Source organism: Montipora foliosa, chromosome 2, assembly GCF_036669935.1.
Source record: "Montipora foliosa isolate CH-2021 chromosome 2, ASM3666993v2, whole genome shotgun sequence".
NCBI lineage: Eukaryota > Metazoa > Cnidaria > Anthozoa > Scleractinia > Acroporidae > Montipora > Montipora foliosa.
The window spans coordinates 64,260,431-64,275,430 of record NC_090870.1 but is presented as its reverse complement, the minus strand read 5'-3'; the positions used below and the strand labels follow the sequence as shown (position 1 = coordinate 64,275,430).

Here is a 15,000-nt window from a genome sequence, read left to right as displayed (position 1 = left end):
GACATTGACATTTTCCCAACTCTTTGCACTGAATCTGTTCACATAGCTACAGCTTGTTTGCCATTGAACTCGCCCAGCTTCCTCGTGGCTTCATCGTAGTGATAATGGCATTATATTAGATTAGTTGGGTTAGACGGATCAAAGTTGCTCGAAGCACGGTTAGCGCTAACCAGCATTAAATACAACAACAACAACAACAATACTTTATTTCACTCCATAGTTACAATAAACTAATTAACAAGTAGACCCGTAGCCCGCAAGGACTACGGGTCAATAGCCCATGATCATGAGGTGAAGCCCAATGGGCTATTGACCCGTGGCCCTTGAGGGTGAAGGGTCTAATTGTGTTAGTATCACCTAACTCTTTGGACAGAAAAGGCAATAATAAAGTTAGCAAATGCAAGTTGAAGCAATATTTATATGGGAATAAAACGAAAAAAAGCGTCATGCTTTTCTCTACTCGAGGACTATTACTAGTAGTCCTTTAGTAGCGTAGCCAATCAAATTGCAGGATTTGCATTAGTCCACTAGTTGGGTGATACTAATAACAAATATTCAATAATTATATAATAATAACAATAGTACAGCAGATAATAGGGGTGCTGGCTGCCCGAAATAACCTAAAAGTTAAAAATGCTGAGCAGCCAGTTAAAGGAAAAGATGTTAAAATGTTCAGGTCAGGGACACAAGAACAAACAAACATAGATACACAGAGAAATAGAGATAAATAGAGTTAAGTAAACTACCAGTATATTTAAGCGACTAAAATTCTTACATTTCAAAAGAGTATTTTTTATTTCTTATCTTAAAATTACAAAATTGATGTATAGATGTCTAGTAATCTTTGATAAATTGCTGTTTCATTTTCTTTTTAAACAAAGACAATGGAGATGATTTTAAAATATCTTTGTGAATGGAATTCCAAACTGATGGGCCTTGGAATCTGATATTGAATATTGTGTACCGGTAATTTGTTGTTGCTTTTGGGAGATAATAAGACTGTTTTGCAGCAAGCCTTGTATTATAGTTATGGATCTGTGTTATTTTAGTGAAAAAAGAAATAAAGACAGGTGGTAGTAATTGGTTATGATATCGATACATAAAGATTGTTAAATAAAAATTTACTAGGTCCAAAAATGTTATAACTTCGAGAGATTTAAACAAGGGACTAGAGTGCTCATCGAATCTAGAGAAAGTAATATTATTCGCATTGCTTTTTTTTGTAGAATGAAAATTGGCTGAAGAGTGGTCTTATAGGTATTTCACCAGATAATTATTCCATTGGTCAACCATGGAAACCTATAGGTTTTGATACCTCTTAACCAATGGAGAGCGCTAACCAGGCTTTGAGCAACCGGCCCAGGCCTCGGTTGTTCAAAAGGTGGATAGCTATGCAACGGATATATCACTATCCAGCAGATGAACACTATCAAAACCAACTGAGTTATCCAGTGGGTATAGCGATTTATCCAGGGGATAGCGCTATCCACCGTTTGAACAACCGGGGCCAGATGTACCCATTTGTTAAATTACGCAAGGAATTATTTCTTACGCTTCAGCCCTTGTCAGGCTAATGGTGAATGCACATACATACAAAGTTAAAGAAGGCCCATTCAATTAAACTTTATTAAGAAACTCCATTTTGATTAAAACATTGTCAGCAATCAAATAAATTGTTTCCCTATTAGCGGATATCTCTTTTCTCTTGCCTTTGTTGGGCAGACGAATGCACCAACAGAGACTTCTGCCATGGGTGGAAACTCGCTGTGTTGAGCATGTGTGGTAGTTACTTAGTGACTGCTTGGTCTCGAGGACCTCGACCTCATCCTGAAGGTGAGACAGCTTTGCTGTTATGGTCAAGTCACGCGCTCGTCCGGCACAGCCAAGTGCGCCCATGACTGCTGGATCAGGGAAAGCATGGACCTGAGTGGCCCAAGATGATTGGATCAAAGCGAGTTTTGACCCATGGCAGAGGTATCTTTTCCTGTGCTTGTCTGCCCCACGAATGCAAACGAAAAGAGACCTCTGCTAGCAGGGAAATAAATTGTTTGCTTCATGTGAACAATAAAAAAAAACTGCTGCCATTCCAATAAGCATATAGATGTACAACACAGTTATTGAAGACGTTGAAACTATCAGTTCCTTACTTTTCTGTAAGGACTGACATGTTTGAAAGATAGCACTCTCGCTAACAATTATTGTTTACCTTATTAATGGCATGCGCAGTTTTGCGCTTAATGTCCACCATCTCCCTTAACCATTTTTCTCTTAAGAGTGATACTCATGTGGCAGGGGTATTTTGCAGAATGCTGAACAATGCTAACTGTACATACATGCAATAACTAAAAGACCATTAAATAGAAATTGGGGCTTAGAGTAATCACTGCACACATGTGCATTACCAGTACTGAAAGCCAACCAACCATTCAGTACTGTGTGGCAAGGCGTTCTGCAAAATACCTCTGCATGCCCGTACTCGTTCATTTTACTCTGTCTAACACCAGACAATTTCATGTTGTATTCGTCAATGGGGCCTCTTTAGGGATAAAGGGAGAAAGGGAGAAATGGAGGGATCCTGTATTAAATAAAATTAATCTAGATTTGAGGGAACTTTGTCATCTCCTTAAAACTTTACCCAAAGGAACTTCTTAGTTTAAAGGGTTTGTAGTCAATACCGTAAATAGGGGCGTTAATAAACACAGGAACGGAATGGAACGGAACGAAATATACTGGAATAAATCGCAATATGCCAGAATGAGGTGGAATAACACTGGATGAAACGAAATGAACAAGAATGGTACCAGAATGTACTGGAGCAAGCTGGAATGACACCGGAATGAGGCGGAATGACACCCAAATAAAGCGGAATAAAGCAGACTGAACCTGAAAATGCCAAAATTTAGTGTTTTAGTTACCACCGACCGATTTTCGGTTCTTTCAGTTACCTTTTGTTGTGTCACATGATTCCCCTAAGGGAATTGCACGTGTTTTTGCCTTTTGTAACATTTGGAACACTTTGATCACAAGACAAATTCGACAGGTATATAACAACAACAACAACAACAACAACAACAACAACAAACACTTTATTTATCGAGGGTGAAATACATTATTACCGGTTACCCAGTAGTTTACATACTGGCCCTCTTCCCCCCAACCCCCAAAAAAACCTACTTATAGTTAAAATTTTAAAAATTATGCTTAAAAGGTCCTACTAATCTTAAAATGCTCTAGTGAGGAGTTTTGTTCCGTAATGAAATTATTCTGTAGCGTTATCCTGAAATTTGAGTGGGAATTATGTTTCTGTATGAGTTACCCAGATTATTCCATAGACGACATGCACTTGATTGGAAAGCTCAGTCATTCACAGTCTTAAAATGTTAAAAAAACTTACGTTTTGTTTCCTTGTCATTCTGGTCCACGTTAATCAGCTTGATTCTGGTGTTCTTGTGGTTTATTCTGCCTTATTCTGGTGTCATTCCCCCTTGTTCCGGTATATTCCGGTATCATTCTTGTTCATTCCGTCTCATTCCGGTGTCATTCGGTTTTATTCCAAAGTCATTCTGCCTTGTTCTGGCGTATTCCGGTATATTCCGTTCCTTTGTTTAGTAACGTCCGGTAAATAGAGGATTGCTGACATGATTCATGATGATGATGACAAATTGATGATGGTGATGTTGGACTTTGAATTTGAAAAACAGACAGATGACAAGAGAGCCCCTGATGTTGTACCTAAAGAGGCTGATGTGGTAATTATTGGTGGAGGTTCAGTTGGTGCCAGCACCTTGTATCACTTGACCAAACTTGGTGTCAGGAATGCAATTTTGTTAGAGCGTGATCAGCTAACATCTGGCACAACATGGCACAGTGCTGGATTAGTTTGGAGACTAAGACCCAGTGATGTGGAAGTTGAACTGTTGGCATGGACACGGAAACTTGCTAAAGATATTCTAGAACAAGAGACGGGATTGTGGTCTGGATGGAATGAAAATGGTGGTCTGTTTATTGCTAACAACAAGGAAAGATTGGATGAGTACAAAAGGCTGATGACAGTGAGTTTTAGTTCTTCTGTTTGCACGGAGGAGAAACTTTCACGAGAGTGAAGTTGTGCGATTTTGTTATTCAGAAAAATCACATTCAAGAACTTGACCTTGATCCAAACTTGATCTGAACTAAACCCGATTGCACTAAGCTGAACAATAATAATAATAATAATAATAATAATAATAATAATAACAACTATTATTATTATTATTATTTAAAAGATTAGTTTCCTTTACTGGTAATCTTGATAAACCAACAACAACAAGACAAATTTAAACCTTTTTGTATGTTTTGTAACTGTGATTGTAATTACTTTTGGTAAGTTTTGATGTTATTCATCATTCTGAAACTTTGTGGTATTTGATAGAGTACTTCACGAAAATGCAGTCATGCATTCTTTAACTTTCTAAGGAAGGTAACAAGGATCATCTAGGGTTCATGGTACAATTATTTTTAATCTTGAGAACAGATACAATACTTTTTCCTCAGAGATGTAACCTGTTTGCAAGTATTCATGGAATAATCCAATGATAATTATTGTTTCTAATAAGTTGTTTGTTGGAAAATAGTTTTAAAATAAAAGTTGTGATGAAAAACCGACGTTTCGACGCATCCTGCGTCATTTTCAAGGTAGGTTAGAAAAAAGTCAGAAATGAATAAATTTAAAGTTCGTACAATCCTCTTGGGAGATGTCCGTATTGTTAAGCCTGATTGAAAATTTTTGCCTTCAGCGAGTCTGATTGGATGAGATGTTGTATATTAAGGATCTAAAACCATTGCTAAACATTCAATCAGACTCGCTGAAGACAAAAATTTTCAATTAGGCTGAACAATAGGGACATCTTCCTAGAGGATTGTATGAACTTTAAATGTATTCATTTCTGACTTTTTTCTAACCTACCTTGAAAATGACGCCGGATGTGTTGAAACGTCGGTTTTTCATCACAACTTTTCTTTTATAATTATTGTTCTTCTCAGAATACTGTAAACATTAAGGCAATCCATTCAATAAGAGCTACCTAAGAGGATTGTACGAACTTATTTTCCATTTTAGCTTGGCAAGGTTTATGGTGTTGAATCCTTTGTTCTGGGTCCCAAAGAGTCAAAGGAGCTGTATCCATTGTTAAATGTGAATGACTTGTATGGCACACTTTACAGTCCTGGAGATGGTACAATTGATCCAGCTAGTTGGACGACAACACTCACAAGAGCTGCTACAAGAAATGGTGGCAAGGTTATGAGTTTTGCCAATGTGCGAGCCAGCGAGCAGCGAGCCAAACGTGCGAGCAATGCGAGCCGTGCGAGCCAATTGGCTGCGAGCCATGCGAACCAAGAAGCGAGCCATGCGAGCCATGAGTGCGAGTCACACAGTTATTGAAAGCTAACCGTTTTAAAATGGGTGCTTAGACTTAATAACTGTTTATCAGCGCTATTTGAAATGGGTGCTTAGACTTAAATGCGAAATTTGCATGACTCGCATGGCTCGCCGGCTCGCAGATTGTCATTACCCCAAGGTTATTGATAAATCAAAATGATTCTTTGCCTTTGTTTAATATTGGAATTCAGCTTAACAATCTCACCTACCTGTAGGTTGATTTGTTTAAAAATAGAGTAGCACTATGATTTTGCAGGATAATAATAATTATTGTTAGATACAATTCCAGTGTTCCCCTCATTTTGACCACAACAAATTAAAATTAAAATTTGTTTTTTTCTCTTTGAGAACTCTTGTGGTAGGTATGTAACTATGGGACAGATGGACAAAAGTATATTCCCTCTTTTTGTTATTGTCCACTGGAATATAATACAGCTTACTTGAAAATACTTGACTGTTCATTTAAAAAAACTTGGCATGATTTATAACAAATAATTCTTCATTTTGTTAATCTGGCCTCACTTTGCTTTGTAATTTAATATCCAGGTGTTTGAAAATTGCCCTGTCACTGGAATTGAAACTAAAGTGGATGACTTTGGATTGAAGAGAGTCTGTGCTGTGCAGACACCCAGTGGTACTATCAAGACTGACTGTGTTGTCAATTGTGCAGGGGTGTGGTCACCGTACATTGGTGGTTTATGTGGAGTTTCTGTTCCACTGATCGCAATGTACCATGCTTACATTGTAACTGAGAGAATCGAGGGAATACAGAACATGCCAAATGTAAGGGATCATGATGCGTCAGTTTATCTTAAACTGCAAGGTGATGGACTGTCTGTCGGAGGCTATGAGAGCAACCCAGTTTTTTGGGATAAGGTGAGGACGATTAAGAGCACTTACAACAGCGTTCTCAATAGAATTTTGAGCAACCGTTGCTGTGCTTTTTTCAGCCATAACACTGCAAGCAATTTACTCATTGATCTACTACTGATCAAATCGGTTTTATATATGGAGTTATGTCTAGGACAAAATGCAATCCTCTGTAATTGATTTTAAATTAGTAATTTCCAAATCTTGGATGCATCGATCCAAAGCTGAAGGGTGAACACCCGTTTCAGGTATCATGCAGAATGCACAAAGAACAGAATGCAGAAAGGCATAATGGTAAAAGTCATCACACAAATATGCTTAACTTGAAATGGCATAACGCAAAAAGTCATAACGCGAATAGGCGTAATGCGAAAAGGCATTACGCAAATAGAAATAACTCTAAAAAGACAAGTGTAATGCAAATGCAATAAAAAAACTGCAGTGATAAAACTAAAACTAAAACTAAGCCAGTTTTCACTGCTTACATTGTACAGTGTATATTACATTTATTTGTTTAGAGAATTATTGTTCTTAATTTAGTTACTAGTTTTTCTCAACGTTTTACATATTTTGTTCAGCTGTCACTTCTGAAGATGTGTTGTATCATTCAAAACGTCAAGTTAAAATGCGATGTAATATTTTATTGCATTTGCGTTATGTCTTTTCATGTTACGCCAATTGGCGTTCTGCCTTTTCTTGTTATGCCTTTTCTTCTTTATATGCCTTTTTGCGTCATGCCTTTTCAGGTTAAGCTTATTTACGTGATGACTTTTTCCATTATGCCTTTCTGTACATGTATTTTGACTATCTGCATGATACCTGAAACGAGCGCTCACTCAGTTATGTTTCTCAGTGCAGTGCTAAGGCTGCTTTTTCATTTTTATTGAATCACTATTGCCATCATGTTGGAAGCACTTTGCTCTTCCTTCAGTGGAAGCAATAGACCGTTTGTGTGGTGGCATAATTTACTTGGAACACCAGGTGAGAATACCTCGAGAAACTTATGTTCCCTGAATTGTTTTTCAGGAAAAGTGATTAATCTGAAAAGCAAATGATTTTGGCAAAGAATTCTAGATTTGGTTGTAAATACCTCTTACTGTGTCCTATAAACGGAGTTTGAGGTTTGTACTGTAAATTATAGATGGAGTTTTTTCCCCGTTGATTTTTGTATCGCCCAAGAGGGAAGCACATTGTCTTAAATCAACAGGGAAAAACAAGGATCTGTAATTTTACAGTACAGACCAAGAAAATGAGGTTAGCAAGGTGTTTATTACGGGTACATGCATATCTCTGTGGTAATCAGCCACATGGGATAGGAAACTAGTTGAAGTCAAGTGGAAGGTTCAACTGATACAAAGATTGCCTTGGCTGTTTGAAATAGTTGCTTGCAAGATTCACATAGTTTTACAAGTTTATGTAACAGAAACGACATAAAAAACTTGCAAGAGAATGTTTTAGTGGGCCATGCAGCAGGCTGTACTGTAAAATATGGCCTTCTAAGTTAGCCAATCACAGCCCATGTAAATGCAAATGACCTACTTACACTTGTTCACATCAGTATCAACAAGTGTTTACTTTTGTTGTTTTCAGGTCAGCAACAAGTTTGCATTTTCACTCTTTGATTTGGATTGGGATGTCTTCAGTGCTCATATTGAGGGAGCTTGTAATAGAGTTCCTGTAATAGCAGAGACGGGTGTAAAATCAACCGTTTGTGGCCCTGAATCCTTTACAGCTGATCATAAACCACTCATGGGTGAAGCTCCTGAGCTGCGTGGATTTTACCATGGATGTGGCTTTAATTCAGCAGGCATTATGCTGGCTGGAGGGTGTGGTCAAGAGTTGGCACATTGGGTTGTAGATGGACACCCGCAGCTAGACATGTATGGGTATGATATTAGGTAAGTAGAATAATTGAGTTTCAACAAGTTTTCATTTTTCAAGTTCAATTCAAGTTTTAATTAGCTGTTAATTTTATCCTTTTAAGAACATTGAGAAGCAGAGCTAATCAACAGGGTAGTGATTACAGTATATCCATACTGCGTCATATTATGCTAGCATTATTAAAAATTTATTAAGGGGTGTATTTTTCATGATTGAGGGGAGTAACGAAAGCAAGTCTAAAGTTGTCAACTTAATTAGTCTAGAGTTTTAAATGATATTCTAAAATTAGTATAAAATTAAAGTTAATGTTTAGGAGAGATGACCTTTGAGCCCTCAGTCTCTGTGCTCTGCTCCTACCATGTGGTGGCCTCTTTGGAACCACTTGTTTTGTAATCTGAAGGCATTTCATTTCTGCCCTTGTCGCGTGGAGTAATTCGTAATTCCTATTATCAGTTTATCCCTCCCCCTCCCGCTCCCATGTACTGCATGTTTTTTCTCACTCTGGTCTTTGATTGTATCTCTTGCTATAAGAGTCTTACAACTTGAAGGTTAATCCATAAGGTGTGTAATAGATTAGGGGCGGGGAATTGCTGCCTGTGGCACCCCTCCAGCCCTGTGCTGAAGCCCTGTCAGGGAGGGGGCATGTTGTTCTACTGCTGGACTGGCTTAACTTGGCATAAGGCACCCCCTCGGTGTGGCGACATGTGCCGAGGCATCCCCACATCCGGTCCCTCCAGTCTGTGGTTTCATCCGAGCCTTGCCGGCATATTCTGTGCCCAACTTGACCCACATAATTATTTGTTCTATGTGGTTTTTCGTGAGTTATAACATTAAATTACAATGTGAGTGACTACAGGCTAAAAACTGAGAATTTCTGTATGGAGGTACATATTACACTGTAAGCCTTCCACTGTTCCTTTAGAAAGGGTGCAGTAACATGCATGGTCTCCTGGTCCAAAACAATGAAAGTACGGGTACCTAGTGATATTGCAGCAAATTTGACTGGCACAGTTTTTTCAAGCATGTAAATAACGAATAATTCCTTTGCATTATTTTGGATTTTTTTAGACGATTCCATTCATCTGTTGTTGCTGACCAAAAGTGGCTGAGAGAAAGAAGTCATGAATCTTATGCAAAGAACTATTCCATGGTTTTCCCTCATGATGAACCTCTGGCTGGTAGGAACATGCGACGTGATCCTTTTCATAAGGTACTTATTTCTGCCTTTTTGTACCTTTTAACCCTTTCACACCTCAAATGCTCTAGGACATAATACATGTATGTAGTAAGATGTTTGTTTCCTGACTGTGCAGCATACAATGTAATACACCTGATTCCAAAATGGTGGTCAATTTAATATTCCTTTTTTGTTCTATCAGCCTTTGTTGCCTCATTCTTAGCCTAATTTCAAAGGATGTTAATTTCATTGAGTAGGACGACTGACCTTGAACAAAAGCAAAAAAAATATTAAAATGGCAATCATTTCAAAATTTCAGAATAAAGTGTATGACACTGCGATGCGAGTGAAGTTTTGCAAAACATTTCTTGGAACCTGTTTTTAAAATGGCCTGTTTACCATCTAAAAACATACTTGGATTGTCAGGTTTTGCTCGACCAAGGATGTGTATATCAAGAGAGACATGGCTGGGAGCGGCCAGGCTGGTTTGTTCCTAATGCAGTTCCTGAGGTTAGTAGATGAAATAACGCCCCAAATGTTACACCTTTACATGTATAATATGCACTTTTTTCTGTTAAAAAAGCTATGAAAAGTGAGACATGCATTATACACGGAATTCATTGGGACAATCCACAGGGACTTGTGTGCCTGCCATTAGCATATAAGCAAAGATTAAATTTGTTGCTTATCTATTATTGTTTTATATTTAAAAATTAAAGAACCTTACCTATAAAAAATCAGAATTTCAATTCTTTCAGTTCACTTTGCTATTTAAACTAACAACGTGTCAACGAAGCATTCATCAAAATGGCTATGAAAGTCACATGTACAAAGCATCAAAGCTACATGTACACTGTATCTGATTAATTGCGTGGCATTACCATTATTTTGTGGAACAACATGGAAATTGAGCTGCTGAATGAGAGTGAAGTCAAGTGAAGTTATTAATCTCTTCCCCTCAGGGCTTTTCAGGACTTTTCAGACCAAACTGCTTATTATATATGCAGTTATAATTTATTTAGGAAGTGAAAGATGCCCCCGACCAGATTAGGTCACACCACAACACCTGGGACAATGTCCCTTACTCTTTTTGAGAAGTGAGTGGGTTCTTTGACGTTCCATACTATTTGATTTCCAACGAGGGCTATGAGACGGGACCTCCAGTCTACAGTCCTTATCTGAGAAGACTTGAAAGTCTAACCATTCGTGGGTATAATTACAAACTTTAAGGCAGCACTTTCTCCTCAGTTATTTTAAGACCCTGAGTGTTGGTCCGGCTGGAGTCGAACTCTTGCCCTCCCACGTGACAGCCCGATGCTCAACCAACTGAGCCACCGGTGCTTCAGAAAGTAATGTTCAACTGTGATGGAGATGTATAGAGGTGATGAAAGATCTGATTGGCTAATTTCGACCTGGTGGCAAAGGTGTGTAGAGGTGATGAATTAATCAAATTCATTAACTGGGTTGTTTGCTTGATTTTTAAAGCTTAAGGAGTATGATTTCTATGGAGCATACGGAGTCGCTGAAAACAAGGGCTATAAGTACAATGAACTGCTTGGCCAGGAATACACATTTGACTTTCCACCGCATCATGATATTGTAAGTAATGCATGACTTACCCTTAAAGTTCTTTCAATCCACACACCCATATCATGAAAAATGGTTGGAACATTTTATACAAAGAGCCAATTGCCACTAAATTGGATTATCTGAAGAAGGGAATTATGGAAATTAAACGGCTTCTTGGAAAAAAGAGGTTAAATGTTGGACCTTGATTTTTCCATGTGACAGTAGCAGTGGTGTCAAAAATAGTCAGCTATCACCAAAAATAACCACCTACCTTGATGCCTCATCCAGTCAGTCATTATTGCAATCAGTTTTAATACTTTGTCTTGCTACGATGATTATGTCCTACCAAGTATGTATACAGATGCTTTGTTATAAATTCTAGATTCAGAGTGCACTTGAGTGGAGATGTTTTTAATAGCAGCTGTCATGTACATTAGAAATCCCTGTGGGCTATCAAACAAAAATTGTGGTTTCCTTCTTGATGTTTATTGTGCAGCCAATCCAGTAGTCCCACTGATGAGATGCACTTCTAGTTTTTTTCCCCCCTCCGGTGTCACGAACTGCTTTGCATTGTCATCATCCTAAGTATGTAGCTAGGAACAAAACCTTAATAATAATTTAATATTGTCACCAACTCTGCTGTGAGGACAGATCCTTTACTGTCGCTCAATTCAACTTTTCGTAGCTTGTGTAGATTGACAATATTATTTATAGAAAAGCTTTAAAAACCATTATTTTAGAACATTGTTTGTTGTAAAAATTAAATTAGCGAAGAGAAATCATTTTGAGGTGGTACTGTACATGTAATAGTAGGAATAGAATTGGCGAAGCTACTGTAGCATACAGCTACCACCACTATCCAGTTTGTCTCCATTTTCAGTTGAAAGGTGCCCCTGCACCTTTTAATCTTGCAAGCTTTTTTGAAAGTTATTGCAATCTCCACTTTAACCCTCTCATGCCCCGAGGGGCCTCCCATTGAGGAATAAAATTGTCTGGCGTTAAACACTCAAAGTGAAATCTGTAATATTTTGTTGGCACTTGTGGGCAGGAAATGGTTATTAAGTACATGTATATATTCATTAATCATCATTTTTCAGATAATTTGATCAAATCTTCATTGAGAAGTAACCATGTTGGTGTTGTTTATAGATTGGTAAAGAATGCCTGGGTTGTCGTGAGAGGGTGGCAGTCTTTAACATGTCATACTTTGCTAAGTATTACCTGACAGGACCTGATGCCCAAAAGGCAGTGGATTGGATATTTACTAATAACATGAGGAAACCATCTGGTACATAATTATAATGATATTTTTAAAACATTCATTCCTAGTATAATTGTACCTTTCTTTTTTGAGTATGCACTTGCTACAAACCATGTATTATCTTGATATATTCCTTTCCTGGGTTATGCAATGTTATTGTGATTTACCTGAAAAGAACTGGTTTCGAAAAATCTTAACCAAATCAAATTTTACATGAATGAATAAAATTATTATTATTCTTACCACATAATCCTTCTTGGCACATGATTTGGATACAGACTGAGATATGTTTAGTTTTTTGGGGGCTTTCTTTGATAAATCCTTCTCAGAGGTTTTGCAAGGAGCCAGCTGCTGCTGAAACTTGTACATTGTTTTTTGATACATGTTTTTATATTTAATACACAAAAATTGGGAAATTTATTTACTAAGTCTGCTTTGCAATAAATTACAAGCCCTTGTTATGTAAACTTGGATTTTTTTAGGAGCAACTACTTACACATGCATGTTAAATAAATGTGGTGGTGTGGAGGCAGATATCACCGTCAGTGTGTTGGAAAATGGAGATAGTTCAAGTGTCATAAAACCAAAGTTTGAAGGTACAGTGTCATCAGTGATTTTAATTTCAGAAAAAAAAAGAGTTCTGTATTGTCTTAGTTAGTAGACAACATTTAAGGGTTTTATACAAGGCACACAAATATCAAAGTTGGCTTTTCAAGTTTATCTTATTTTGTCTACAGTTTCTGAAGTTTTTCATGTCATTGTAGCAATTTCCTTTCAGTGAAAGAGCACAGCCATGAAGATGTTTGACTTGTGTTAGCAATAGTAAATAAATCAACCAGAAAGTGTCAATAAACGTCTTAAAAATGAAAATTATTTGATGGAAATTATGCAACCCTGTTGCAAAAATGTTTTGTAAGATCTGCACGCACAGACCTGAAAAACCATTGAATTTAATTAAAGAGGGGTCCCAAAACCCAATGTATCTGCAAAGTTCACACAGTATTACTTAAGGTTTTCAAAGAGTAACATGATTTAAATCTGTAACATTATTCATAGGGGATGGATTTTATCTTGCCATTGGCGGTGGCATTGGTCAACATAGCTGGTGTCACCTACTGAATATTATTCACGACAAACAATATGATGTCAAACTTGAAGATCTCTCGGAGGAGATGGGATTGTTGAGTATACAGGGACCAAAAAGGTTAGTTTAAAAACTAAATTAAGGGATGACAAAAGCCTGTCAACACATGTTTGTAAAGTTTAAAAATCTCTGGTTGTTTTGGAAAGTTTCTGTAAATTAAAAAAATGAAAATAAAGTTGACTTATGGGAATGGAGTTTGCGATGTGAACTGGAGCGATCTGAAAAATGTTTGTCAGTGTTTCTTTTTGTAGAACTACACAAATCACACCTGGGGTTCTGCAGCCCTTTCATCCCTCAGGCCTTGGTTGTTCAAAATGTGGATAAAGCACTATACAAATAAACACTAGCAAAACCAAATTAGTTATCCGGTTAGTGAGTGGATAGTGATTTATCCAGTGGATAGTGCTATCCTGGCACCCTTTGAATAACTGGGGCCAAACAACCTTAATAAAAATTAGGGTCCATGGCTTACCATGAACTGAAACTAAAGCAAAGCAATTAATGAGTAATAATGTAAAAATTAGATGTGTAATATTAGTGTATACTAAAACAGTGGATAGCGTTGAATGCGAGCGCTGATTGGCTCGTCAAACTCCGAATATCCTGCGCTATTTACCTCCAAGCAACTCGGGGAAAAAATAGCGTCCCGATTTGCATCCGTGACAAGTGAAGAAAACATCCAAATTAATTTTTTGTGCTATATATTATCTCACTGTTTTAGTATATACTAAAACAACTATTCACCTCAGTGGCAGTGGCTAGCAGTGGATATTTACCGATTTTTTGTGCTGTATATTATCTCACTGTTTTAGTATATACTAAAACAACTATTCACCTCAGTGTCGGTGACTACAACGCTAGCCACCTCCACTTCAGTGAATAGTTATTAATTATTCATCTTGTTATTTTAATTTTTTCGAAAACTTAATTCAATAAGTACAGTAGATCTGTGTACTGTAACAGTTGTAAAGTTGAGAAACAAGTTATTATATAGAGGATATTACTTGGCCGCGCAGAGATACGGAAATTTTACCTCTCCAAGCAGCCATGTAATATAATTCTATTTATTATATAAACACCAATGAAATACTAATCATTTCACAAAAGGTATTGAAAGGGATTGAAAGGCGCATTTTTATATGTAACCATAGCAACAGTGATCTTTTCACATGTGAACATTAACATGTTTTCGCGCGAAAGCTCACTTGGTATTTCATTGGTGTTGATATAATAAAATAGACTATTAATATTTTGTAGTGTCTGGTGTCATTGTCTAAGAATATGATTGAATTTTTTGTTTTAGTCGTGAATTACTCCAGTGTCTAACGCCGGCGGACCTCAGTAATGAGGCCTTCCCATTTTCCACACACAAGGTCATCAATGTTGCTGGTCATGACTGCAGGGCACTTCGAATTACATTTGTTGGTGAACTTGGGTGGGAATTGCATATCCCCAATGACTCATGTGTTCCTGTTTATGAGGCAGTTATGGAAGCTGGCAAAAGGTTTGATATTGTGAATGGTGGCTACAGAGCCTTGGATTCACTGAGTGCTGAGAAGGGGTATAAACATTGGCATCAGGATTTGAGACATGATGACACTCCTTTGGAGGCTGGGTTAGGGTTCACTTGTAAGCTCAAGATGGATACTCCATTCCTTGGACGAGAAGCACTTGAGAAA

At 37.5% G+C, this 15,000-nt stretch overlaps 1 protein-coding gene across 1 annotated transcript in view; it reads left to right on the top strand.

Moving 5' to 3' along the window:
* LOC137985479 (sarcosine dehydrogenase, mitochondrial-like) overlaps positions 1 to 15,000 on the top strand; it is a 17,007-nt gene that overhangs the window by 570 nt on the left and 1,437 nt on the right. Inside the window, exons 2-12 of the mRNA XM_068833103.1 lie at positions 3,702 to 4,052; positions 5,099 to 5,278; positions 5,966 to 6,295; positions 7,880 to 8,187; positions 9,239 to 9,380; positions 9,774 to 9,857; positions 10,833 to 10,946; positions 12,066 to 12,204; positions 12,660 to 12,773; positions 13,234 to 13,381; positions 14,625 to 15,000. The exon at positions 14,625 to 15,000 is cut by the window's right edge and continues 50 nt beyond it. Coding sequence (XP_068689204.1) covers positions 3,702 to 4,052; positions 5,099 to 5,278; positions 5,966 to 6,295; positions 7,880 to 8,187; positions 9,239 to 9,380; positions 9,774 to 9,857; positions 10,833 to 10,946; positions 12,066 to 12,204; positions 12,660 to 12,773; positions 13,234 to 13,381; positions 14,625 to 15,000 — 2,286 coding nt within the window. The remainder of the gene's footprint in view (positions 1 to 3,701; positions 4,053 to 5,098; positions 5,279 to 5,965; positions 6,296 to 7,879; positions 8,188 to 9,238; positions 9,381 to 9,773; positions 9,858 to 10,832; positions 10,947 to 12,065; positions 12,205 to 12,659; positions 12,774 to 13,233; positions 13,382 to 14,624) is intronic.